Source organism: Macrosteles quadrilineatus, unplaced genomic scaffold, assembly GCF_028750875.1.
Source record: "Macrosteles quadrilineatus isolate MER2022 unplaced genomic scaffold, UCM_ALF_1.0 Scaffold_1__1_contigs__length_201487025, whole genome shotgun sequence".
NCBI lineage: Eukaryota > Metazoa > Arthropoda > Insecta > Hemiptera > Cicadellidae > Macrosteles > Macrosteles quadrilineatus.
This window is the reverse complement of record NW_026542594.1, coordinates 153,156,536-153,184,066: the sequence shown is the minus strand read 5'-3', so window position 1 is coordinate 153,184,066 and position 27,531 is coordinate 153,156,536. Positions and strand designations below refer to the sequence as shown.

Below are 27,531 nucleotides of genomic sequence, written 5' to 3'. Positions count from 1 at the left end.
CTGGCTTATTCTCCATATTCCCACGTAGTTATAAATTATCTAAGCTTTTAAGAAACTAAACTAAATAAGTAACCATGTTTCGTTACATTATAGAAGCGATGCCTTTACTATCTGGTTTGTATGTTTAATATCTTAATCGTGGGATTAAAAGATAAAGACTAAGTCAACATTGAACCAATAGACCCAGGTAAAGAGGAGAGTATTAAACTGTGGTAAACAAGCGATTATCTGATAAACTTGTTATAAATTATTGTTTTTGTAGTAAATAAATTGAAATTATTAATCATAGATAGTATTTGTTATAAACTCTAGGTGAAAGAGGTTTTGCTTTAAGTGGTTGCTAGTAAATAAACACAATTTATAGTTTCATTGATAATTTCATTTTCTAATAATTTAACAAATAAAACGAATTATTTTAAAGATTTATAGTGAATTGTTAGTATTGCTATTGTCCATTTAACCGGATCTGCTTCCAATTGTTACTAGAGATAGTTTTCGTCGTATTTGGTAGGACAAAATATTGAACATCGACAGTTAAAAAAAAATAATAAAAGTTACATAGTATGAATAGTTTTTTTTTATTGTATGTATTTGTTATATAAAACAGAATCAATAGACTTAGATTTTAAAGTTCACTGCAAAACTTTACGATATATTAATAGCGGTCGAGATAAAATAGACTGTCTTTACATTGAACAAATGCTTAACAAATTACTGTATAACAATACACTACTTAGTTGATTTATTACAGACATTATTTTACTATAAGTATATTATCTATGTATAACATGTTATATATATATATTTTTCACCTTTGACTTTTCAATTGTCAATGTATTCAGTGTCATTACAGAAATAATTAGGGATTTGTTTATTTGTGTGAAGAACATAACCTTTGCTACTACAACACTGTTGAGTTCGAGCCTTGTGATCAGCATGAAAGCCCATTCATTCACCGTCCACCACAACGGTCTTGTTGATGTGTTGGTCTATAATGGCGGTAAATTCACTTATTAATGGTCAATTCGCATCACTTACGTCATTTATAGTGTCTTTACTATTTTCGAACATTACTACTTGTGTTAGGTGTGAGTAATTTGAAAAGAGTATTTTTAGAATCATCATATTTAATTGGTTTGGTCAAACTTTACTTCTGATTATGTAAATCTTTATGCCATTTTTGAAATGGGTCTTGCGATATACAGGGTGTTCTGTAAATAAGTACAAATAATTCAGGAATAGGTTTGTTGCTTCGAAATAAAGCGAAAATCAAGAATAACACGTTTTCCAAAAATGCCTCGTTATATAGTCATTTTTTTAGTTATATTATTAATAAATTTCCTCAAAAGCTATCTGAGATATATTTATGAAACTTGGTATACAGCAGTTGTATTAAGTCATAATGTATTTACGAAAATAATGATAGTTAATACAAATGTATTTTTATTTAAAATGTGGTCACTTTAAATTTTATAACATAACATACTAAAAACTGCTGTTTTATGAGGAAATGCCAAGAACCCTTGTATTTAGCATTTCTAATTCCCTATCAAACGACACCAAGTTTAAAATGATCAATTGACAAACAAACAGCTGAGAAATAACGATTTTTAGTTGTACAGGCTGTAATTTATCAGCTATTCGTCACTCGATCTTTTTGAACTTGCTGTCATTTGATAGGGAATTAAATATAGGCCTACTAAATAAAAGTATTGTTGCTCGATGTTTTTTTTGAAAATTACACGTTCTTTAGTAAATTAAGTTATAAAATCTAAAATAGTCACCATTTAGAAATAAGATATATTTAAATGATATTTTTTCTTAAATATATTATAATTTTATTCAACTGTATACCAAATTTCATAAAAATATTAAAAAGTGTATGAGAACCATTAAAAACAAAAAATGACGGATCTAACAAGGTGTTAAAAAAATATTATTCTTGACTTTCGTTTAATTTTGACCCAATAGATCTATTTCTGAATTCTTTGTACTTACTTTCTAAATAATTTACCACTTACTATCACCAAACAGTTATCCTATACTTTTGCAAAGTCTTTCTAATTTATATTTCATAGTTTTACTAGCTGTATGACTTTGATACATTTAGTCAGAATGGTGTCCGGGTGCGCTACCAAAGTCAATGTCACGATTTAATGTTTTGTTCCCCTCATTGCTTATCTGTCAGGGTTAGCTGCTATCTCAAGGCGGTTTGTTATCAAGCTAATTATGATTTTTATTGCTGTATTTACACCTGTCCTTCCGGAACAATGCAAAATGTTGGTTCTAGACACTTTACTGACAATGTTTGATCTAGTTTTGATCATACATTTGTCACATTCCAACCAGCTATCCACTAGGCCTCATCCGTTAAATTATTGCACATTCAATTTAAATTTCAAACTATCTTTATTCCATGAGTACACATTGAACAGATTTACAAAGTGTATCAAACTATTTTCTCGTTTATTGATATCAATTTGTATAAAGCAGTAAAAAGAAAGTGAAAGTGAAAGTGAAAGAAAGATTGTAAAACATTGACAATCTTGTATGATATAAGACAAAGACAAAACTAATAAAAAAATACTTACAATTAACTCCTATATTAGCTTTATTATTTTACACCATTTGTGTGCTTGGTATTGTGTGTAACTTTTGCCTCCAATAACAAGGCAACAATAATTACATATTTCACACTATTGTCTTGCAATGCGACATAACAATTCTTTAAAATGTATATTTCCTCACTCTTAGAAATATTACTGGTTGACTCAAACATAGTTATAGCTCAGAACAAAATTCTATATTATTGTATCGAAGACAATCTCGTAGATCATATGCGCTTTAGAAGTTGTACAAAGTTGTAGTTGGACGATTAAATCTATCAGTCATGTTGTATAACATTAACAATATGGCAGTGTCTGTGAGAATATGTATTTTGAGTAATGTTCAGGGGCACTCTCATATTGCTAAGTGTGTATTTTTGTATAAGGTTAAGTTCTACCTCAGGCGGGTATACTGTTGTCAGTGTGTAAAGTACAGGAAACCGAACTGGGATCCCCAACAATGTGTTGAGGATGTTTGCTGTTTTTTGGTTATCTCAAATTGAGTTATCTCGACCGACTCAGTTGCATTAACTTACTCTATGTTACACCATGACTTAAGTTTCCACTTGTATACAGCATATTCAATCAGTGTAAAACGAAAGCTCTGCATTTCCACGGAGTGGCAGGAGTGTACCACAGCCTAAGCCTTTGTAGATATAAAGTCAATGCTATTAGTTATTCGAATCGGGCGAGTTTCAAGTAAACGCAAGGTGAACAACCAATATAAAATTATTTTTTATAAGGTTTTTCTATGATAAAAAATCAATAGCTTCAGTATTGTTTATGTTTTATTTTTTTTATTTTTTAGACTCAAAATAATAAGTAAATTATAGGCTCGTTTGAATCAGTTTAAGTTCAAGATAATGTATTGTGATATTACTGAATAAAAAATCATACATTTAATTATTTCTTGGATATGATATTTATTTCAACTCTCCGGAGCCGCAAGGGCCCTATAGTTTTTATTATTCTTTTTTACGATTTACTTTGTAGCTTGGGTGTATATAACAACTTAAAGAAAAACGAATAGTTTATACACAGCCCTAACCAGTCAAATCTGGTGTGTATAGTTTGTTGTGGTTAATAAAATCCTTGGTGTTTCGAAGTTTCCTTAAATTTTCATTATACTTTGATCATCACGAAGATCACACAATACCAATATGACCATGTGAGATTGTTTAACTAAACTATCGCCTTCACACGACAGACCAGTGATATAGTGGCGTGGCTGAAGTGTGTGAGTGTATCTCTCAGCCTGCAGGCGCTCCATACTTTAGATTATTATTATAGTCAATGCTCGTACATAGCAGCAGCAATGGTAAATTAAGCAGCAATATGGTAAATTAACAAACTCACGATACTTACTTTTCATACGGTACTTACAAAGAGAAATCTTTTAAATATCTTAAAAAAGTTCTTAAGAATTGTAGTACTCGTATAACAACAAGAGTACTACAACTTGTAGTACTCGTATTGTTGGCTAGCTAGTCAACGATACTATACAATGAATAGTGATTGTAGCATTATAGTAGTAATTATTAAGTACATCATGTATTGACTTCTCAGTTTGGTAGTCTAATCCATCATAAGCAACACTCGTTTTGATTGTTGAAGCTATCTGTATTTTTTAACTGTTATCATAATTCATAGTATAACCATTATATTACTCCATCTATGGTATAACTATCAGTTACCAGGCGCACGTTGCTGCGCTAACAACTATTATTTTAAATGCCGATTTGTTCTTGTCGATAAATAATAAAAATCAATACCAAAAACAAAAATAGAATATTAATTTTACTTAATTGCCAGTGGATAAACAATGTTTTTGTTTTTTCATTAGGTGTATAAATATATAAGTTCTTAGGCGTACCCACCACCACGTGAGCACACAACATACAGCTGTATGTGTGAAAAGCATTAATTTTCTAAATTTAAACCGGCGATAGTTAGGGATTGCCCTTGTGCCTTATGATGGTGATTGCGAAAGCAAGACGCAAAGGAAATTGTAGTCGCTTGAATTAAAAGGGTAATTCGGATGAAATCATCGGTATTCATGGAAGTAAGATTATTTCTCCTTTTAACTTAGGTACAACTCATGAGTGTTGCTTCGGTCAAGTTTGGTGTCAATTTTTTAATCGTCAGTCTGGTTCAGTTCCACATCTTGGGTGGATTTAAGTTTCGCATATACTGTATTATTGAAGTCCCTTGTTTTAATTACAGTAATGTGGTGGGTTGTAGACACATTGGGAGGCATTTGAATACCTGAGATAGCACGCACGATTATTATTCACTTAATAATTTATGTTAGATTGGGTATAGAACAAACGATAAAAATATTAAGGCATTGCCATCCCTTTTATTGTTTATAATACTTTGATAAAGGGGTTTACTTTTTATGTTTACATATTTATTAGTGGAGAATTTAAAACGTTGTTGAGTACACAGGTGTGCTGCGAATGGGGTTTAATATATTTGGACTTATCCAAAAGTAAAATAGTTTTCTTTGCTGCATTCTGTGAAAACAGTGTGGCACTATTTCAAATCATGACTAATACAGAATGTTGTGATTATTCAAACCTACAAAACAGTTGGTGAAAGTAAACATCTGCTTTTAAATAATTATATTTATTTGTAAACATTGTAGTTCCAAAATTCTGACATTGGACCCCTTAAGATTAGTATAGTGTTATTGGGTTATTGTGTGTTTGAGTATGAGTTTGTAAACACGGTAACCCTGGTAAAATTTTCCGATCTTCAGGATGAAACCTGAAAACAACATGTAATAATTGAAGGAGTTCGAGAGGCTATAAATTTAACATGCTTTGATACATCTTCACTGTTTAAACGTGACAGGGTTTTTTTATTTCACGATTCTCAATCAACCACTCGACGGATTTTCATAATTTTTTACCAGTTCTTTTTTTTCAAATGAATGTTATTTTAACCAAACGGCTGAGTCAAAACAAACTATATGTTGTTGTTTTTACTTTTCTTTGTTTACACTTTAGCAATTGATGCAGTGAAATTGATATAAAGGGTAGGTGTGGACAATTCGTTTAAATGATGTCAGGACACCAACGTTATATTATGTGTTCTGTGAATTTTATTGGATAGTTTCGTTTTATTTTAGGGAGTTTCTATTCAGACCTACTGGAAATTGTGTATAGTATGAGTAATTGTATTGTGGTGATAATAATTATTGAAGAGGCAGGTATGCGATGGAAGTTGGTATCATTGAATAGGCCTATACACTTCTCAATTGATAATTACTTTTTCTACTGTAGGCTACTTATAATCAGTGTGCGAATCACCCGCAAAACGCACTTCAACGCTTTTCACATCTTCACAATTGCTGTTTTATTGTAAAATTATTGTATTTAAAATGCATATAGTATAGGCCTATGATAGGATAAAAACATATTTGGTCACGCGACATTTGTTTACAAGATGAGTTTCACATTAAAACTAGGCACAATAAAAATTGTCTTTACACGTGTAAACTATCTGTTCTGAATTATACAGATTTAACTCACTACTCGATTCCCGTACGTAGGACGGGCTAACACCTCGTAAGTAGATAAATTTTGTTTATACAAACTACATGGAAAATTGAGAAAGCTTTGGAAGTTTGTCACTTGTAGTCTTTCCGAAGCATAAAATACGGCTAGATCTAAACTTGAAGTTATTGCAGAAACCTGAGTGTTGCTCATATGGAATTTATTTAGTTTAAGATTTATTATAGTAGGTTGCTCCGCATTTATTGCAATTACCCTTCGAAGGTTTTGACTTAATTAATTACTCAACTGCTGTATCTGGTTAATTTTGGATAACTCAGGTATGATTTTGCAAATTCTCAACTAATTCCCAAGGAATTGAACACCCCCCTTTTATATTAGTCTAAAGAAGTAAAGGATATTTTCCGTTATTTGACTACCACTTTATAATTTGTATCAACACGAAGTTTGAAGTTTTAGGTTATGTTTTCGTTCCAGCATAACCTAACCTAACCCAACCTAACCCAGAAGCAGGATTTGTAGATAATTATATAACATGTCAACCTGTATACAAAGTAGTGGTAGTCGTGTAACGAAAAAGGTTCGAATGGAGAGTAGATCATGAAAATAATTAAATCAATAAATGAACATAATTGCCTAGCGAAAGTAGAGTTGCTTGGGTCATCGATCATCTAGAGAACGAGAGAAGTCCAGATGGTCTGGAATGTTGTGGATGTATCCAGTGCGGAACGACGGACTGTGTAATGACGTCAGAGGCGCCGCGCCGCGCGGGGAGGTGTGTCCGTGTCAGGTGCGCGGTGCGCCTGCGTAGTGTGTGTGAGGTGGGGGAGGGGAGTGCTAAATAGTAACTGCGCAGTTGCTATACGTAACATTGGCGAACCGATCAACTGCCTGGCGCCAGTTGTAACGGGACTGAGTCAACTGATATTGGTATTGATATCGAGGATAACGTTCTTATGTTCTTAAAACACAACAAGGTTCATGCATAGGTAGTTTACGTACCTATGCTGGTTTAACGAAAGTTTAACGAAGTTATGCTCGTTGTTGCCTAACCAGGAATTTTGGCATTAGATAATATAGGGTACATACCTGTTGTTTCCAAATCATAACATTAAACAATACGACCAATTTTTCCATATTTGTTATCTATTTTTAATTTATGAAAAACATTAACTTGATACAATTCTCAAAAAACATAATCACCACGTTTAAATAAAAATAAAAATAATTATTAATTGAATAAAAAGCTGGACAAACCGGATTATACCATAGATAAAAGGAGTATAGTCTACTCCTTTCATCTATGATTATACTAATAATGGGGGTGCAAAATATTCCCTCAAATACCCTCAAAATGGTTGAATAACACTTTTTCAGTATTAATTAGATACTGTAATAGTCTGCCTACATTAGCTTTATAAATAGATCTGATTAAATTAATAATTATTCGAGTATTGCATTGTTACAAAAAAGTTTTATTGTTATTAAAAATATATCGTTAAGTGTATTGTAATGTAGTAAAACAGCTTTTAAAATACCAAGGTATTTCCAGTATAATATTACTTCAGTGACTACTGTACTATCGTTGATTTTGAAGCTGCTTCTTCTTTAAAAACGTACTGTATTACTTCTGAACATTTGGCAAATATTTGGTTTCATTAATTTTTACAACCAAACCCCTTGGCTGGTATGCTTTCTTCTTCGGAAAACGTTATAAATATCAATTAAGAAAAAAATTTCCATGGACAATGTATACCTAATAAATTGAGCATGAATAACAACAAATTACAAACTAATTTTTTTACTTACTGATTCCATGAATAGGAATTCAATTAAATAGATAAATCTTTAAATACACTATTATATACATCACTAGCTGAACCCGGCAGACGTTGTCTTGCCTTTGACTTAATCCTTGCCCCGTTTAACTTCTTAATTTTCAAGATGATCTCATTCGCATGGCTCAATCACGTATTTTTTACTGGTTGTTTAGATGCAGTACGAAATATGTTATTGAGAAATCCAGTTAAGGCTTTCCTCGTAATTTCAAAGTTTCTCATTAACCAAATGGGCATAAAACCCTACTCAGTTCCTTCAAGTTTTAAAATTTTGTTTTACAATTTGGTTTTATGTGTTGACAAAATAAGTGTTTTCAAGTGAAAATTTTTACTTTGACAACAAATCTAATTCGATCACAACAACTATAACTACTGTAATCACAGTCAAAGAAAGGTATATTACAAAATTTAATGCGCCATTTGTTTACATGTACCATGTACCAATTTGTTCTAAATAGCTTGGACGATAATAATAATAGGTACCATATTATGTCTATGGTTTAGTCTACGTGTAAAATTTAGTCGTGTGATATGACCACATGATTCTTTAATGTCAGTACTCCCATGTGTAAGTTTTTGCCCGCTATTATCCACGAAACGCCAGCATGCGTCGTCAGGTGGGGTATCATATGTCTGTATTGTCTAGGACAGTACAATACAATACAGTCCAAGTCCAGAGTCCAGGGTCCATGTGATATACCCATGACCAAGACCAAACCAGCAGGTTCCTCGGCGGGGAGGGGGGGGAGTGAGGTAGGGTAGGCACAAAACCCCAGTGAAAGCTTCACCGCTCTCCAGTGTGTTCAGTTTTCAACTAGTGAGTGAGGTTAGTTTCCCGCCATGCTGTCCACGGCGGAAATGTTCGGCACTTTCTGCCAATGCTACTGCAATATCATCGACTGCACGCACCAGGACGTGTCACCGAAGGTACATTTCATTTATTCCTAGTATACTATAACTAATTATCATTTACACCATATTTTATAACTGCACAAAAACTTATTAATAAAAAATAACTAATTTTTAACTGATATAAAACGGCATAGGACAACTGCAGTATTTTTCTATCAACGACGTATTTTCAATTTTCATATTTTTACCATTATTTCTACACGTGAGCGACGGGTATCTTGATTACAAACAAGAAACACGCTTCCATACCACCATAGATAAAAGGAGTATAGACACTACTTCTTGTCTACTTCTTTTAATCTATGATACCACCTATAGTCTATATTTACAATTTTGAAGTAGTAAGTTGAAGTAATATAACTTCTACGATTACATGTCTAAATGTTTATGTTTATATTTATGTTTACACTGCGGAAACTACTCAACTAGTTGAGGTCCAGATTGATGTGGAAACAATATTAAACTACATGAAAACTCACTGTTATAGCTGAGGAGCCAATTAAAATTGCAATTTTTTCATGAATAATTGAATAGTCATTGTGTTTTTATATGATTTTCAAATGTTTGCTTTTGAGGTTTTATAACAGTAGGCCTATAAAAAACAAGGGGTTCCAAAAACAATTTTAATACATCATCACAGTCAGTACCTCCCAGTCATAATTTCCTAGTTGACACGGACGTGATAATAACAATACGTATTTAACCATTGCCTGTACAGTATATACCTATACTGTATAGTCAATGATTTAACATTTTAAAGTTTAATCTTCAAAAGTTTGAAGCCTCAAGCTATGCATAATGCATATAATTATTTAATTATTTTGATAAATAATGTAATTTTCATACTTAAAATTGAAGGCGATTTCCAATGATGACCAAGGAAATATTTAAACTTAAACTTATTATAGGCTACATATTTATATAACTTTCACATTTAAAGGTTTGTTGTCCAATCTCACTTCTCACGTTTTAATACCCCCTCATTCTTAAACTTAATAACAACATATATGTCGGCTAATCTGATAATTACCAATTACAAGTCCATAGCCTACTTTATACACTACAAAATCTCTGGATACACATACTAATTATTTGCCTGTATTATTTTATATATGATTTAACATTGCTTGTACAATATTTACAGGATTTTAAAGCACTAAAAAATAAAAGCCATTTAGGAATAAAAAAAACCTTTTCTCATACGATTCACTTGTATTTAGCGCGAGAGCATTAATGAATGTTGTACAGTAATATTGTTATAGAAGGAAAACCTAAGTTGCTATGTTTTTTCATTGATTATTCGATACTGGAATTATTGATCAAAGGTATATTACCTATTATGGACATTGGACAATACCGCGGTAAACCTAATAAAAATATCGAGAGCAACTTATTTACTATTAAAAATTAATGTATCGAGAGCAACTATTATTTACTATTATGCATTGTTAAAATAATAAAAATCCAGTATGGCCGGAAATAGTAGCCTGAGTATTGAAGCGTTTTTGCGTGAATGTTAAAATGAAGTTCGTACAAAATCATTGATAAATGTAACCTCGCTCGAAATAAATATTCATTTTTCAAAATTGAAAGTTTAACATCTTAAGCCAAGATTAGCTTTGCAAAAATATTTTCTGTTCCTTTAGAATAAAAAAAAGCTACAGTAATATAATACCCCCGCCGCAGCAAACCTGCAGACTAAGCTTATTTCCATTTGCCTGATTGTATTTACACTATATAATATCTCCTTAAAAATATCACATTTATTCCCTATTTAAATAGCATTAGTCAAGTACTTAGGTTTGCTGCAACAGGGAGGGTAAAAGGTTTTTTTTTATGTTAATAGTTTAGTATGAAATTAATGCATTTTCCAAATTTAATCAAAATATGTTCATAAACAAGCGAACTACAACAGATTACGTCTTGTCCTCCATAAGCATAACATTGGAATTTTATATTTAAATTTTTTTGTAATTTTCTACGTAACTATTAGGCGCATAACAACGCTTCAATGTACTAAATTATTTGATTTTTTAGCTCTACAAAAAGGTTTGGAAAGAAATTAAAAAATTTTTGTTTTCAGGGTGAAAATGAGAAACCCCCATTTTTACCCCATAAAACCCCCCATCACTGAGGTACTACAACCACCCTTGCATCTATCCCTGCCTCTCTGATCAATGAGGTAACAACAAACCTTGCCTTTAACCACAGATAATATAACCCCTCTCTAACTCTCTCACTCTGATCACAGAGGTAACAGCCACCCTTACATCTAACCCTGCCTCTCCAATCACTGAGGTTACGACTGCCCTGACATGTAACCCTCTCTCTCTGATCACAGAGGTAACAGCCACCCTTACATCTAACCCTGCCTCTCCAATCACTGAGGTCACGACTGCCCTGACATGTAACCCTCTCTCTCTCTGATCACAGAGGTAACAGCCACCCTTACATCTAACCCTGCCTCTCCATCACTGAGGTCACGACTGCCCTGACATGTAACCCTCTCTCTCTCTCTGATCACAGAGGTAACAGTCACCCTTACATCTAACCCTGCCTCTCCAATCACTGAGGTCACGACTGCCCTGACATGAAACCCTCTCTCTCTGATCACAGAGGTAACAGCCACCCTTACATCTAACCCTGCCTCTCCAATCACTGAGGTCACGACTGCCCTGACATGTAACCCTCTCTCTCTCTCTGATCACAGAGGTAACAGCCACCCTTACATCTAACCCTGCCTCTCCAATCACTGAGGTCACGACTGCCCTGACATGTAACCCTCTCTCTCTCTGATCACAGAGGTAACAGCCACCCTTACATCTAACCCTGCCTCTCCAATCACTGAGGTCACGACTGCCCTGACATGTAACCCTCTCTCTCTCTCTGATCACAGAGGTAACAGCCACCCTTACATCTAACCCTGCCTCTCCATCACTGAGGTCACGACTGCCCTGACATGTAACCCTCTCTCTCTCTGATCACAGAGGTAACAGCCACCCTTACATCTAACCCTGCCTTTCCAATCACTGAGGTCACGACTTCCCTGACATGTAACCCTCTCTCTCTCTGATTACAGAGGTAACAGCCACCCTTACATCTAACCCTGCCTCTCCAATCACTGAGGTCACGACTGCTCTGACATGTAACCCTCTCTCTCTCTGATCACAGAGGTAACAGCCACCCTTACATCTAACCCTGCCTCTCCAATCACTGAGGTCACGACTGCCCTGACATGTAACCCTCTCTCTCTCTGATCACAGAGGTAACAGCCACCCTTACATCTAACCCTGCCTCTCCATCACTGAGGTCACGAATGCCCTGACATGTAACCCTCTCTCTCTCTCTGATCACAGAGGTAACAGCCACCCTTACATCTAACCCTGCCTTTCCAATCACTGAGGTCACGACTGCCCTGACATGTAACCCTCTCTCTCTCTGATTACAGAGGTAACAGCCACCCTTACATCTAACCCTGCCTCTCCAATCACTGAGGTCACGACTGCTCTGACATGTAACCCTCTCTCTCTCTGATCACAGAGGTAACAGCCACCCTTACATCTAACCCTGCCTCTCCAATCACTGAGGTTACGACTGACCTGCCATGTAACCCTCTCTCTCTGATCACAGAGGTAACAGCCACCCTTACATCTAACCCTGCCTCTCCAATCACTTAGGTCACGACTGCCCTGACATGTAACCCTCTCTCTCTGATCACAGAGGTAACAGCCACCCTTACATCTAACCCTGCCTCTCCAATCACTGAGGTTACGACTGCCCTGCCATGTAACCCTCTCTCTCTGATCACACAGATAACAGCCACCCTTACATCTAACCTTGCCGCTCCAATCACTGAGGTTACGACTGCCCTGACATGTAACCCCCTCTCTCTCTCTGATCACAGAGATAACAACGTACCTGAAATCTAACCCTTACTTTCTGATCACTGAGGTAACTGTTTCATGTTTTAAATAAAAACACAATTGAAGTTTCAATACTATTTATTATAAATTGTAATTAACATCGACAGAATTACATTTAGGCTGCAGTTAATGAGCCGACATCTTTTATTCTGAATCGGAAATCAAGTACACTTAAAAGAGAATACACAAAGACCAAAGAGTAATACCTCTAAACATGGACTTCACTATATACATATATCAACATCCCCTCTCTTTTACAAAATTGAAAATTTTAACTTCCCAAAATACAACTTTAACATTTTCCTTTCAAGTCTAACAAAATATACACCAAAACCTAATCATAAGACAACCGCTTTGGATTTCTTATCAATCTACCATTTCGGCTTACACAACCATCGAAACTTTTAACAATTTGTTCTTCTGATGAAATTCTAGGAGTTAGGCCTACTGGTCTTTGAAACAACACTGGACTACTTTGCGGAGAAATAAGGCTATTACCATTAGTACCTGACAAACTGATTTGTGAATCTGACTTAGGACTTGTTTCAGGCATTATGGTTTCATTAACTGTATCATTAGACAAATCTGGCCTAATCATCTTCCTATTTCTTACAAACATTTTATCTTTCTCATCAGACAAAACATAGGATCTGGGGATTCTATTTTTTTCTACTACTTTTCCTGATGTCCAAGGCGAATCAACAGTTTTCTTAAAATACACTTTGTCTCCTACATTTAAAGAGGGTAACTCTTTGCTATTTCTATCATAGTACTTTTTAATACAATCTTTTCTCTTGTCTGACAAAATTTTGTTAGGTTTTGTTACTTTAGGCTGCAAACTACTTTTAGACAGTGGCAATAGGCCATTGAGTTTTCTACTAAACATTAACTCTGCTGGTGAAGGTTGATATTGTTTACTAGTGTTACGATAACTTAACAATGCAAGATACACATCAGACTTAGATTCTTTTGTTTTCTTCAGTAAGTTTTTCGCTATTTTGACACCTGACTCAGCTTGACCATTAGATTGAGAGTGTTTTGGACTAACTATCACTAGCTTAAAATCGTACAACACAGAAAACTCGTGAAAAGCGTTAGAAGTGAATTGACTTCCTGAATCAACTACTAAAGTAACAGGAATTCCATGGCGAGCAAATATTGATTTGCATTTCTCGATTACAGTTTTTGAAGTAATGTCTGACAAAGATACTAACTCAATATATTTAGAATAATAGTCCATTAGTACAAGAAAATATTGGTTATCAAACTCAAAAATGTCACCTGACACTTTATGCCAAGGCAAATCTGGTACATCATGAAACAACAACGGTTCTTTTGCATTCATAGGCTTAAACTTAGCACAAACACTACATTTATTTACAAAACTTTCAATGTCTTTATGTAAGGTGGGCCAATACAATAAATTGCGTGCCCTAATCTCACATGTTTGTTTTCCTACATGGCCACAATGCAAACTTTCAAGCATCATTTTATGAAGTGAACTAGGTACAACAATAGATTGATTTTTGAAAACAAGATCATCTACAACATGAAGATCATGTTTAATACTCCAAAATGGTAAAACCATATTACTGACTTCAGGCTTTTGAGGCCAACCTTTAGATATATACATCTTTAAAATACCTAGACATTCATCTGAACTGGTTTTTTCTCTTAGCAGGTTTAGTTTACTTTCAGACACGGGAAGATAAGATTTTAACATATTTACCTCACAAATGATGTCCTCATCTAAAACATCAATATCTTCTTTACCTTCTACTGGAAGTGCTGCACGTGACAGTGTATCAGCTATATACATCAATTTACCTGGCTTGTATACAACAATTAAGTCATAGCGTTGAACTTTTAGCATCATTCGCTGTAATCTTAAAGGAGCAGCAGTAATGGGCTTCCTAAACAAACATTCTAAGGGTTTGTGATCAGTTTCAACAGTTACTTTCCTAGAGAAAATAAATTGGTGAAATCTAGTGCAACCAAAAACTATGGCTAGCATTTCTCGTTCTATCTGACAATAATTTGACTGAGTCTTAGTGAGCGCTCTAGACGCATACGCAATTGGATTATCACCACATAACAATACAGCACCTAAACCAGTTGAGGAACAATCTACAGACAATGTTATTGGCTTACTTGGGTCATAATATGATAAAACAGGAGGAGATACTAACAAAGACTTTAAAGTCAAAAATGCATTTTGTTGTTCGGCATTCCATTGAAATAAAACATCTTTATGTGAAAGAACTCGCAAAGGAGATGTTACAGTCGAATAATTTGGAATAAACTTTGATAAGTAATTGGTAACTCCTAAAAATCTTTCCAAGTCTTTACGATCTTTAGGTATTGGCATCTCCTGTACAGCTTTAAGCTTAGAAGGATCCGGAGTTAAACCATACTCAGTAAACCGATGACCCAAAAACAAAACTTCACTCTCAGCAAATTTACATTTCCTAGAGTTAAACTTAATATTAAAATCCTTAGCTCTTTTTAATACTTCCTTTAATCTTAAATCATGAGTTTGTTTATCAGGAGCACCTATGCAAATGTCATCTATGTAGGTGACTACACCATCAATACCTTCAAATATTTGAGATACAGTAGAATGAAATATATCCGGTGCACTTGAGATACCATATGGCAAACGAAGGTATCTATATCTACCAAAAGGTGTATTAAACGTACACAACTTGCTACTAATATTATCCAACTTAAGCATCCAAAATGCACTGCTTGCATCAAGAGTTGAAAATATCTTACAATTATTAAACTTTGATGACACTTCATCTATAGTTGGCATTTGACAGTGTGTTCTTTGTATATAGGTACTTATTCAGGTTTCTTGGATCTAATACTACCTTTAGTCCAGAATTTTTTTTGTTTATTAAAACTAAACTGTGAACCCATTCTGTAGGTTCATTTTCTTTTACAATAATTCCATTAGCTTCCATTAATTCAAGTTCATTTTTCAAAGGATTTAACAAAGCGAATGGTACTCTACGACATGGTTCAATAATAGGCTTAGCATCTTCACTTAATGACAAATGAACTGTTGTAGGAATGTTACCAATACTACCATCAAAAAGTGAGCTATATTCATTCAAAATGCTACTAACAGAATGTACACTTTCATTAGGCCTGTGCATATTTTGACCTAGAGCAATATTATTTACACTTTGGTTCTTAACATCAGACAATACCTGACCGTTGTAGGCTGCTATAAGACCTAACACGCGACAAGAATTTAAGCCTAAAATTGGCGAACATTTCACATCAACTATTACAAAAGTAATACAGAACATTTTCCTGTTGAAAGAGCAATCTAAATCTACAATACCTAGTACCGGTATTTTTTCACCAGTTAGTGTACTAAGATTTATATTTGAGGTGCGTATTAATGCCTTTGATAGGCCTAGCCTATTAAACAAATCAATTGGGATGATATTTGTCTGAGCACCTGTATCTATTTTAAAAGATATTGTGTGTTCCCTAATGTTCAAATTCTCTAGCCATTCATTAGCCCTGGATTTACACATGTAATTTTTAGGAACAGAATCATTAACTGAACATATATTACTGAATAAAAAGTTTTTGTCAATCACGTAATTAGATATAGATTCAGACGTGAGCGATACCGTATCAATTGAAAAATATTCTTGTGCACAAGTACTTTTAGAAGAACTGTCTTGCCTACCTTGCCTTATAGCTACATCTCTCGAATTAGAATCTAAACTTAGGCCTACTTCACAAACCTTTTTGGCTGATTTGCATACACTGGCAAAGTGGTTGTTTTTACCGCACTTATAGCACACTAAGCCATACGCAGAGCACTTGTTAATACCGTGATTTTTCCCACAATTACGGCAGTTTGAAATAAACTTCTTAGCACTTGTACTCTTGTTAGGCCTACCTGTCCCAGTTGATTTCTGCTGTGATGGTGGATGAAATTTGTTCCGTTGGTCCTGATGAACCTGTTTCTGTCTGAACGTTTGTGGTTGTTGGTAACCCCTCTCTCGTTGCTTATGGACGTTTACTGTATGGACATTATGTTCTGCTTCAAGTTCTCTGATGTGTTGTTTAGACAGTTCAGCAGCTTTACAGATTGCTAAAGTCTTCTCCAAGTTAATCTCCGGCTCTCTCAATAATCGTTCCCTGACATTCTGGGTTTGAGAGTTAAGCCCTGATATTAAGACATCGCAAACAAGACTTTCGCGGACAGAGTCAAATTCACAAGCGAGGCTCAAGTTAACTAAGTCCGTATAGAAACTATCGATGGATTCAGATGGCAGCTGTTTCCTATTTAGAAATTTATGTCTCAGAACCGTGAGGTTTTTCTTAGGCGAGAAATGGTTTTCAAATTTACTTACCACCACGTCGTACTTTTTTGCATCTTCGGATGAGAGGTTGAACGAATTGAAAATGTCTATGCATTTGTCACCCAAATTATGTAGTAGTAGAGCAACCTTCCTAGCGTCATTTTCAGAATTTAGGTTAGAAGCCAAGAGATAAATCTCAAATTTCTGATACCAGTGCTTCCAATTTTCGGATAAATTGCCCTCGAAATTAAAATTCTGAAGATTGCATGGAACCATTGTGAAATTTTCAGTTTTTCTAGACACAGTCCTTTGTTCAGTTTGTTGAAGCACGTTTTCATCTTCCGACTCACTCATTGTTATAACACATTTTTATGTTAATTTATTACTCACGCACTTGAATTTATTTGTATCCCACTTATAAGACACCATGTTTCATGTTTTAAATAAAAACACAATTGAAGTTTCAATACTATTTATTATAAATTGTAATTAACATCGACAGAATTACATTTAGGCTGCAGTTAATGAGCCGACATCTTTTATTCTGAATCGGAAATCAAGTACCGTACACTTAAAAGAGAATACACAAAGACCAAAGAGTAATACCTCTAAACATGGACTTCACTATATACATATATCAACAGTAACAACAACCCTGACAACTATCCGTGCCTCTCTGATCACAGTGGTAACGACTACACTGACATCTACTAATCCTCCCTCTCTGATCACGAAGTAATGATCAACGTCGAGGTCACGCTGCGGTTGTCTCGGCCTCGCGGTGCAAATGCGCCAACGCATTACTAATCACATTCACCAGGGTCTGCCGAGAAGTAGGCCGATACATAAATTATTGTTAATGTCAGCCTAGAGTTTTGCTGGAGACGGCTAATAGTCTTCGGCTAGACCATTGCTATGTGTCATCAAATGCATTGCCATTATCATTGTTATAGACTTTTACGATTACTTAGTTAATAAGGTACGGTAAGTCTTTTCCCCGATGCATTTTATGCTCCAGTAATTCTTTTTTGCTAAAAATTGATTATGATTATCGCAAATCCCTATAGCTACAATAGGTATGTTTGAATAAGTTCTGCTGATTTGAGAAGTATTCAATTAGCTTGACACAATTCCTTCATTTCCATTAATTTCACAAGCATATAGTATTAAAATTTGTTTGGAAAATGCTTCGATGTAAAAGACTTCGCACATAGATCCAATTCAAAGCCTAGGCCTTCTCTGTGTCAATCGCCTCCGGTAACGGAAGTATTTTAAGACAACGATAAAAACTAGGTGATTACGAAAACGAGGGCCGCTCCCAGGCTGTGTGCCAACACAGTGGCGAAGGCCGCAATACCCACTGATACATTTTAGACCTTGTTTTCTCATGATCTGTTCATGTGGTTTCAAATGAGGTATGTTAAGTTCATTTCATTTTGTTCAAAAACCCTCTGCAAAGTACAGAAATATTCATAAATCAGCAATTGCACGTAGCCTTAACCCTTCACTACTTAAGTTACTGCTAAGATGATATGATTGCAATGTTACGGGCAACAGCTGCTTCTAGAGGACCCACTGATCCCAGCAAAGTGATTCTTGGACTTGGACTAGGCTTGATTCGTATAATATCACATAACCAACTTAAGAAAACATCTTGGTTAGGCCTTTGTCTATTAGGGTTGTAACACATTAACCAAGATTTGTCATTACTCTTAAAAATTTACTTTAAAAAACTCTATATTCGTAAATGCAAATATTTTTATTTTTAGGTTTAGGTTAGAATTTCCAAATTGGATCTGGAAGGAGGGCAACAACTATAACTTACATTGAATTTTAGAAAATGGCAGCCCCACCACTGATGAGAAGCTTGAGCACTAAAGCTGAACAGAACAAGAAATGTCTTTTAAACGACTGAAAAGGCATTGGTGTATAGCCAGAAACACTTTCCTTTTACTCCCTCCTATCAAGGCTGCAGACTGCAGACGTAGTAGTAATATAATAACTGCATGACGCAATGCAAACGCAGAGGAATTTGCCAGCTCAGAATGTTAAGATAGCATCTTGTTACTTTCATTTCCTCGCCAGACCTTGGGTGCGAAGTAGATCATCAAGGTCCGGAAAATTACAGCGGTCATCCACCGAGCCTTGGCGTGTCGGAAGTAAGCGGACCTCGGACTCAAGGTGCTGGGTGTCTGGGTGGGTCTCTACTGACTCAACAAATGTTGGACTCCTTGGGTCTCTGGGTGGGTCTCTACTGACTCAACAAATGTTGGACTCCTTGGGTGTCTGGGTGGGCTACTGTATGCCATCAAACCCACCCATTGAGTGTCTGGGTGGGTCCCTCTGACTTAAGAAATGTTGGACTCCTTGGATGTCTGGATGGGCTACGATATTAGATATCATCAAACCCACCCATTGAGTGTCTGGATGGGTCTCTACTGACTCAACAAATGTTGGACTCCTTGGGTGTCAGGGTGGGCTACGATACTGTATGACATCAGACCCACCCATAGAGTGTCTGGGTAGTCTCTCTCACTTAACAAATGTTGGACTCCTTGGATGTCTGGATGGGCTACGATTCTAGATATAATCAAACCCACCCATTGAGTGTCTGGGTTGTCTCTCTCACTTAACAAATGTTGGACTCCTTGGATGTCTGGATGGGCTACGATTCTAGATATAATCAAAACCACCCATTGAGTGTCTGGGTGTCCCTACTGACTCAACAAATGTTGGACTCCTTGGATGTATGGATGGGCTACGCTTCTAGATATCATCAAACCCACCCATTGAGTGTCTAGGTGGGTCTCTACTGACTCAACAAATGTTGGACTCCTTGGATGTCTGGATGGGCTACGATTCTAGATATCATCAAACCCACCCATTGAGTGTCTAGGTGGGTCTCTACTGACTCAACAAATGTTGGACTCCTTGGATGTCTAGGTGGGCTTCGATACTGTATGTCATCAAACCCACCCGTTGAGTGTCTGGGTGGATTTCGATTCTAAATCTCATGGAACATTGAATCTCGAGTGTAGATGGGTCTGTACTGCTTGTCAGAGAAGCTATCTGCTCTCCAGGTTAGCAAGTAATAATAGACTTGCTTTTGAGTTTTTGCATCGGTCTCCAGGGAATTTTTAGCTTTTTAAATCATTTAGTAACCCTCCTCAGTTTGTCAATTAATTTTGGATGACTTGTGTCCAAAACATTTAGGTAAGACTCTATTGCCGAGTGGTTTCGGAGGCTCCATGAAAATGTATATTGGCAATTCTAGAATCTGTATCTAACAATTTTAAGACTTTCTATCAGGTTTCTCCAAGTTCCTTCGTTGGTCCTTTGATTAAAAGGGTTTTTTTACTGTCTCGAGAATAACACTTGTTCATCTTTCGATTAGTAGATCCGACCTTCCTTTTCAATTTCGGAAATAACAAAGGTCTGTCAGGTGTTGATCTTTATAATAGTGGTTTACATAGTTCCCTCTATTTTCTACATTGGCCTGTACGATCACATCCATTCCAAATCAAACACTTGGCTATTTCTACTCCATAATCAGTCTGGATCCCGCTCAACGTTGCCATTCAAATTGCGGGTGATCTGAGTCAGCGACTTAGCTATCGTTGCATTCGTTTATCTCCTATCCTTCTCTCGTCTTCGCCTTCGTTTATACGTCATAAACGCTGAATTATCGGCGACGTAGTTACCCATCAATCAACCAATAAATCATACATATTAATCTTCCGTTTTCCTACAAAAAATATAGTTATCAACATTCAACAAGGTTTAGGCCTACTATCCAATTACGTTCGCACCAGTAGTTTCCCGAACACCTGGCTCTTGTGAACACCCATCCCCCTTTGTAGGTCAGACACGCTCTCGAGCGTTGAGTGTTTAGGGTGATGACGTCATTGCCTACGCAACATTGGTCACGTGAGTATCGACAGTCGTGCCGGCGCATGCGCGTGCAAGTGTTAACAACGCCGGGTGTGTCGGTCAAGGCTACCTTAATTTCTTTTCACTTTTATCTTCTACGTCGACACCAATATGGTATACGACTAAAATAGTTTTTATTGTCCAATAAATACCTTTTTGGAAGGTCAGTTTAAACATACCAAGTACATGCTTTGACTACATTGATCATAAAAATACACACTTTCAATTTGTCACTTTAACTATACACAGTATTGTAATCACTTTCAATCCCATTCTAGGATATTTATATGGGCAAGGACTGGCACCGACACTGGGACATCGTATATAGTACGCAATTAACTAATATCGTACGAATCAGAGGATGTCATTATGTCAATAGGATATGTTAATCTCCTTATCATAACATTTTTTCGAAGTGCATTATCATAAAAAATACAAAATCTCCTAGAGAGAGACTCATGTTGAACAAAGTAGCAGGGTGTCCACATTCTGGAAAGTCAGGGATAGTCATGGAAAGTCATGGAAAAAAATTTTGGTCATTGAAAGTCAGGGAAATAGGCAAGAAGTCATGGAAAGTCATGGAAATTTCCAATTGTGGATGAATTTGAGGGGACCATTCAATGCTCTAGTCAGCTGTAACCCGGACTGTTGTAGCATTTTTCGGGATGTTTCACAAATGTTCGACAATTCAATTTATTACAGTTGTATTATTTTATGATTTTTCGGTTTGTTTTTTGTTCATTGTTGTACCTATTGTACTCCATTGTTATCTGTTATTATATATTTCAGTATTTTCTGCAAAATAACATGTCCAGGCAGTTATATTTGTGTGTGTATGTTATATTATAATTTGCGTGTAAAGTTCGTGAGTCATGGAAATCAATGGTAAATGGTCATGGATAGTCATGGAAAGTCATGGAAATTAATGACAAATTTGTTGTGGACACCCTGAGTAGCCAATCTATGTCAGGGGAATTATCAACGGTACAAGATTAGTACTCTACTGTAGTACTATCCTATTTGGTTTCATGTTTCAAGGTAGGCCTACGTCTGCGTGGTCTCACTGGTGTCACAAGGATCACAACCTGCGTACCAAATGTCGTTATTGACCGAAACAATCCATCAAGCCTAGACCGATCATGGCACTCAGCTAATCGATTCGTCGTCACAAGGACGGCAAAGGGTGTGAAATCTAGAACCATTGAGGTGTAAAATTCGTAAATAGATGTCCACAATATGCATATTAGACTAGAGCGTATTGCACTATAACTTATAGAACAAAACATAACATTGTACATTCCAAAGTCTACATTACTATGATAATTTCGTTGCCAGTTATGTAATGAAAATTCACGTAATTGAGTCAAGCGACCGACAAAGTGCGCTGATGTAAATTAATTGCTGATTCCTGTCAATCACGCCAACCTTTTTTACCAAGCCAATCCGAATAGACAACTTACTGTTAACTGTAGTATCTTTCTCGAAACGTCAACTATCACGGCAAAGAAAACCCTACGGGAGGGAATAGATGTTTAGACAAGCAAACTCTGTGTAGGGCTTATGGTTTCTTCAGCTACAGTACGTCCTTTTTCAATGAAACATCTGGGGTCCATATAGGTGGGATGTCGACTTTAGTACCATCTCACACTCAATGATGACTGTATTGCGTAGTGGTAGTAGGATAGTAGTGAAGTTACTCTTGTAGTCGTAGTGAGGTACACAGACTGTGACGAACTCCTGCAGACCGAGACCCTAGACATTCTCTGGTTACCCCCTCAGCCTCAGTGACCTAACAGTGTCAAGGTCTTCGTCTTACATTGCCGTTCCAAGACAACAATCACACTCTTAGGTTCAATGTCACATCTCTTCTATAAATACAGTACTCGACTCTTCCACCGCTCCACTGGTTGGTGGTTGCCAGTGCTCGCTAACCAGAACGTCACCACCGGTTCGATCCTGGGAAAGGTCAGAAGATTTTTTGAGTTCAAAAGAGGATCCGTAGCAAAGCTACTCAGATCATGAAGATTCAACCGCATTCATGAGTTCATATTTGGCTAGGTTACGCACATGAAGTACGTTAATGACATATAAGTGATTAATATCTCAAATCAATCATATGGGGACTTTTGGGAGAGGTTACAGGAAACCACGGTTATACGTGAAAAAGAAGGAAACTATTGTTATATCATTGACATTAAACTAACATTTTTGAATTAATAAGTACCAACCTTTTGAGCCAACTTATACTGGTCAACCCTCAACCCTTGGCGAAGAAGCACCTGTTTGACTGATTTTCTTTGTCAAAATTCCTATTTTTAGACGGTCTTAAATTGTTTTCTTTTTTCAACCAACCTTTCCAGTTTAACTCTCTGCTATTATAAACTCAAATAAAATACCCAAACTCTGCCCTGCAATGTATCCATAGCCAGTTCCAAACTAAAACTACCCTGTTCGATACAATTTCTGGCCCAGACTTCGTCGGAGAAAAAAAACCTTGGTCGTTTGTCTCACCTGAGTTCTGTATGTGTGTAACCATGGTAAATACACACACACTCTCACTGTTTATCTGTCTCCCTCGCACACTAATGTATACCTCAGACTTGCTTGCCTTGGCAAAGCCGCATTCCTGTTATTGGCCAATGTTCCTGTTAAATATTCTACTTTCCTCGAGACTGGTGCAGTGTAATATACACAATACACGGAAACACTTCGTACAAGCTTCGGTGAATTTAGTGTTTAATATGATTCTTAAGAATGTGTACAGCTACAAAATAGTATATTTCATCACTAGGGCCCAACTAAAGTGACTCTTTTTTACCTGAACCCAAGTCTTACGATCGAGGCGAAGCCAATGTCGGTAAATGAACGAGGGTTGAAAAGAAAATCTTTGCCCATGCGTTGAAATATATTTTTCGTCATATTACACTTTTCCAAAACTTCTTCCAAGTTTATTTCAATTTAATTTGCTAATGCAATTTTGTTTTCAATCTACATTTACAACTGAGTTGACAACAAATTACAACAGCTGATTTTTACTCCCTATTACTGTCTAGGGAATAATAGTATATTTCTTCACTAGGGCCTAAAGTGATTCTTTTTGACCCGAGGTCAAGTTTTACGATCAAGGTGAAGCCTAGGTCGGAAAATGAGCTGGGGTTAAAAAGTCAGTTTTTGCCCGTGTGGTGAACTATATTTTTCGTCATATTGCATCATTAATTAACAAAAACAAAGCTAGAAAACTAAACAATTTTTATGGAAAGATAACCTCTCATAATGACTTCCAGCTTGTTTTCAATTCTGCTAATGCAAATAAGCAGCTGTTTAGTATGTTATTCAATTATTTCGTCTATTACGATTGTGTGATTATACCATCGATATGTCGAGCAATCGACAACAATAGGCTAAAACCTTACCTAATAAATCAATAAATAAATAATTTCGATCGATATGATTGCCACAATCGAAATTTTCAACTGTTTACAACAGCAGAATTTTACTTCCTGGAGAGTTTCAATGCTCCTATAGGCCTACACCCGCAACGCATGCATTAAAACGGCTGATTTTTCTGCAGTATGACGAAAACACCATTATATTACTTCATCTATGCTATTACTATATAGGGAGTAAAAATCGTTTTAGCCTCTAGGGAGTAAAAATTTGCTGTTATCAACTCAGTTGTGAATTTCGATTGTAAACGAAATTATCGAAAGTATGTATCGAGTGTAGTTAATTGTTGCCTAAATTGTAAATAGTTTGACATATCGATTGTATAATTTAGTTTTGTCTATGGTATAATATACACACACAATCGTAATAAACGAAGCGATTGAATCACTTACTAAACAGCTGCTTGTTTCCATTAGCAAATTAAATTGATATCAAAGTAGAATAGTTTTGAGAGGTTATATTTAAACGAAACCCATTTTAGTTTTGTAACATAGTTTGTTTATCAATAATGATGCAATATGACGAGAAATATAGTTCATCACACGGGCCAAAAGTGTCTTTTCAACCCTCGCCTATTTTCTGACCTCGGCTTCACCTCGATCGTAAAACTTAAACTCGGGTCAAAAAGTGTCACTTTAGACCTTAGTGATGAAATGTACTACATTGGAAGGTTACATACGAGATAAGTTTATGTTTCCATGTTAATATTCTTCATTCTTGGATTATACCGCCGATTATTAAAACTGAATACCTCATGGCTGATATTTTCCCTCCAATAAGCCAAGTATGTTGACCACGATCGACAGTGAAATGTGCCTCGTGGTACGCGACCTACGTACATGCAAATGTCGGATCAGCGGACAGCGGCATCGGGGCCTTGAACGTTGACCCGCGCTAGCGACTAGCTACACCTAGCACACTAGCACATCATTACCTAGTCATAGTCTATAGCCACAACACTTCATAACTACACTATTGTACTAGACTAGGGGACGAGTCAATGGTCGATGTAGGTGGATTATGTTTCAAATTGAAGTTATAGAAGTATCCTGTTACAATATGTCAATGTTGTTGTCCTCTGTATATTTGTATACTGTTTAGTATTGAACGCTAACTACTGTGTCAGTCACACTCAAAATTGATCCCCAGTGAGTGTATTATAGTGTCTAAATAACAAGAACAGTAATACTGTATAGAGAAGGCAATGACGCTGGTCTTTAGGTGTCATGAACAGTGTAATTATATCATTCAACAGCATATACTTCAGGCGCAGATTATCTTGACAACAGCTTACAATGCTGAGTTGGACTGACAAGGAAGTATAGCCAGTATAGATAAATGATAAATGGTATCATTATATTCATTTGACTCCTCTATTAATGTAGTCGGCTATTTATAATAGTTTGCGCCAGCAAAAAATATGAGAAAGTGAGATATTTTAGTCACTTTAACCATGCTTTAACACTACAAACGTAAAAGAGCTTTGCCAATCAAAAATATTGCGATAATTTCCTATACATGTTATTGATAACAATGAAAAACAATTTAAAATATTGAAGTTCATAGTGGAGTAGACATATCCAGTGGGGTTTGGCAATTAATTTGGTCTTTCGAAAATATGGTAGCCATGGCAATCGTCATTATTTAGGAATACCGATAGGCTGACGTAAATGTGTGGAGAGATTACATCTCATGCATAAGATTACAGTTTAGGCCTGCATAAATACATTAGCAGAAAATGACATGTGTAATAGAAAATAGTTTTTTTTTTTTCAGAAATTAAGAAGACATGAAGAAGACATGCTTAAATTTCAATTTGATTAAAATAAAACATTATACATTGGCTTTTATATACAAAAAAGTACGAATATGTATTATGATGATATTTGGGGAAATGTGTTTTATAAGGGACACTTTAGAATGTGTTGAGGAGTAGTTGTCAGTTGAGGGCCTCAGATAAGAGATAAGCAATGAGATAAAGGCTGACTCGCAGGATATGGCAGTTGGCACTACTTTGCTCGGAAATGACAACTTGTAATTTGTAGACTACTAAGAAAAGGCACTTGGGTTTCAATATTCTGAATTGACAAGAGCCTTATATCAAATATTAACAAAAGGGTAATAAAAGGCAAAAGGGTTGTATTGCCTTATATGATGCAATGTAAGGTATTGCTCACATCAACATCGACAATCTCGCAACAGTTATCATAGTCTTGGAAATACTTAGCGTTTCGGACTCGAATGAATGAAAGAATGAAATAATATTTTATTTCCCATAAATTATATACATATAATTACATTGTATTTTTTTTTTTACTTAAAATATACTACAGCAAACATTACAACTAGATAACAAAACAAAAATTAAATTCTGTAGAAATAAAGCCAAAAAGTGCAAAAAAATACGTTCTAACAGAGGAAAAAGTCTACATAGGCAGGGCCTGTGCGTAGACTCGAGTTGCGAAAAGGTTAATTTAGATGGAGGTAAAAAAATGAATAGGAAAACAAAAAATAATTAGTATAATTTTAAATAAAATTAAAAAAAAATGTTCTAAATTACTCGTCCTAACGTTTGCTACGAAACGAAACTGACGTACCATTTTACTGATGTAATGTGTTGAAACCGAACCCACAGGCAAAAAGCAGAGACAATACAAAGTAATTACCCGAAACCGAATTCTTTACCAAACTACATAATCTCAATTTGTTTGATTGTCAAGGTGACACCGTGAGTTTGGTACAACCAAACTAATGTCTTTTAATTAATGTCTTTTTGGAAGAACATAGGTCTACTGTCTACATTCTTTTGCAAACTCATAAAATTGCACCGGCGCTTCTGTGGACGCGTACATCTCACACACAAAATGGTCTTCTCAAATGACCAAATCTGGGTGTTTAGTTATTGTTATACCGGTATAGCTATGCAACTTCCTGAAATATTTCGTCACTCGGGCTCCAGACGGTTGGTTACGTGTTATCCCTTCTTTCCCTACATGTGCGTGTGTCCTCTCTAGGATATATAGAGC

At 35.8% G+C, this 27,531-nt stretch overlaps 1 protein-coding gene across 5 annotated transcripts in view; it reads left to right on the top strand.

Moving 5' to 3' along the window:
- LOC128987595 (hexokinase type 2) overlaps positions 1-27,531 on the top strand; it is a 55,351-nt gene that overhangs the window by 4,498 nt on the left and 23,322 nt on the right. For 4 of the 5 annotated variants that reach the window (XM_054408563.1, XM_054408556.1, XM_054408540.1 and 1 more), the window contains exon 1: positions 8,743-8,889. The exons of the other annotated variant lie outside the window; for it this stretch is intronic. In XM_054408563.1, coding sequence (XP_054264538.1) covers positions 8,803-8,889 — 87 coding nt within the window. In that variant the 5' untranslated portion in view covers positions 8,743-8,802. Of the gene's footprint in view, positions 1-8,742; positions 8,890-27,531 lie in introns of those variants that run through there. 5 annotated transcript variants of the gene reach the window in all.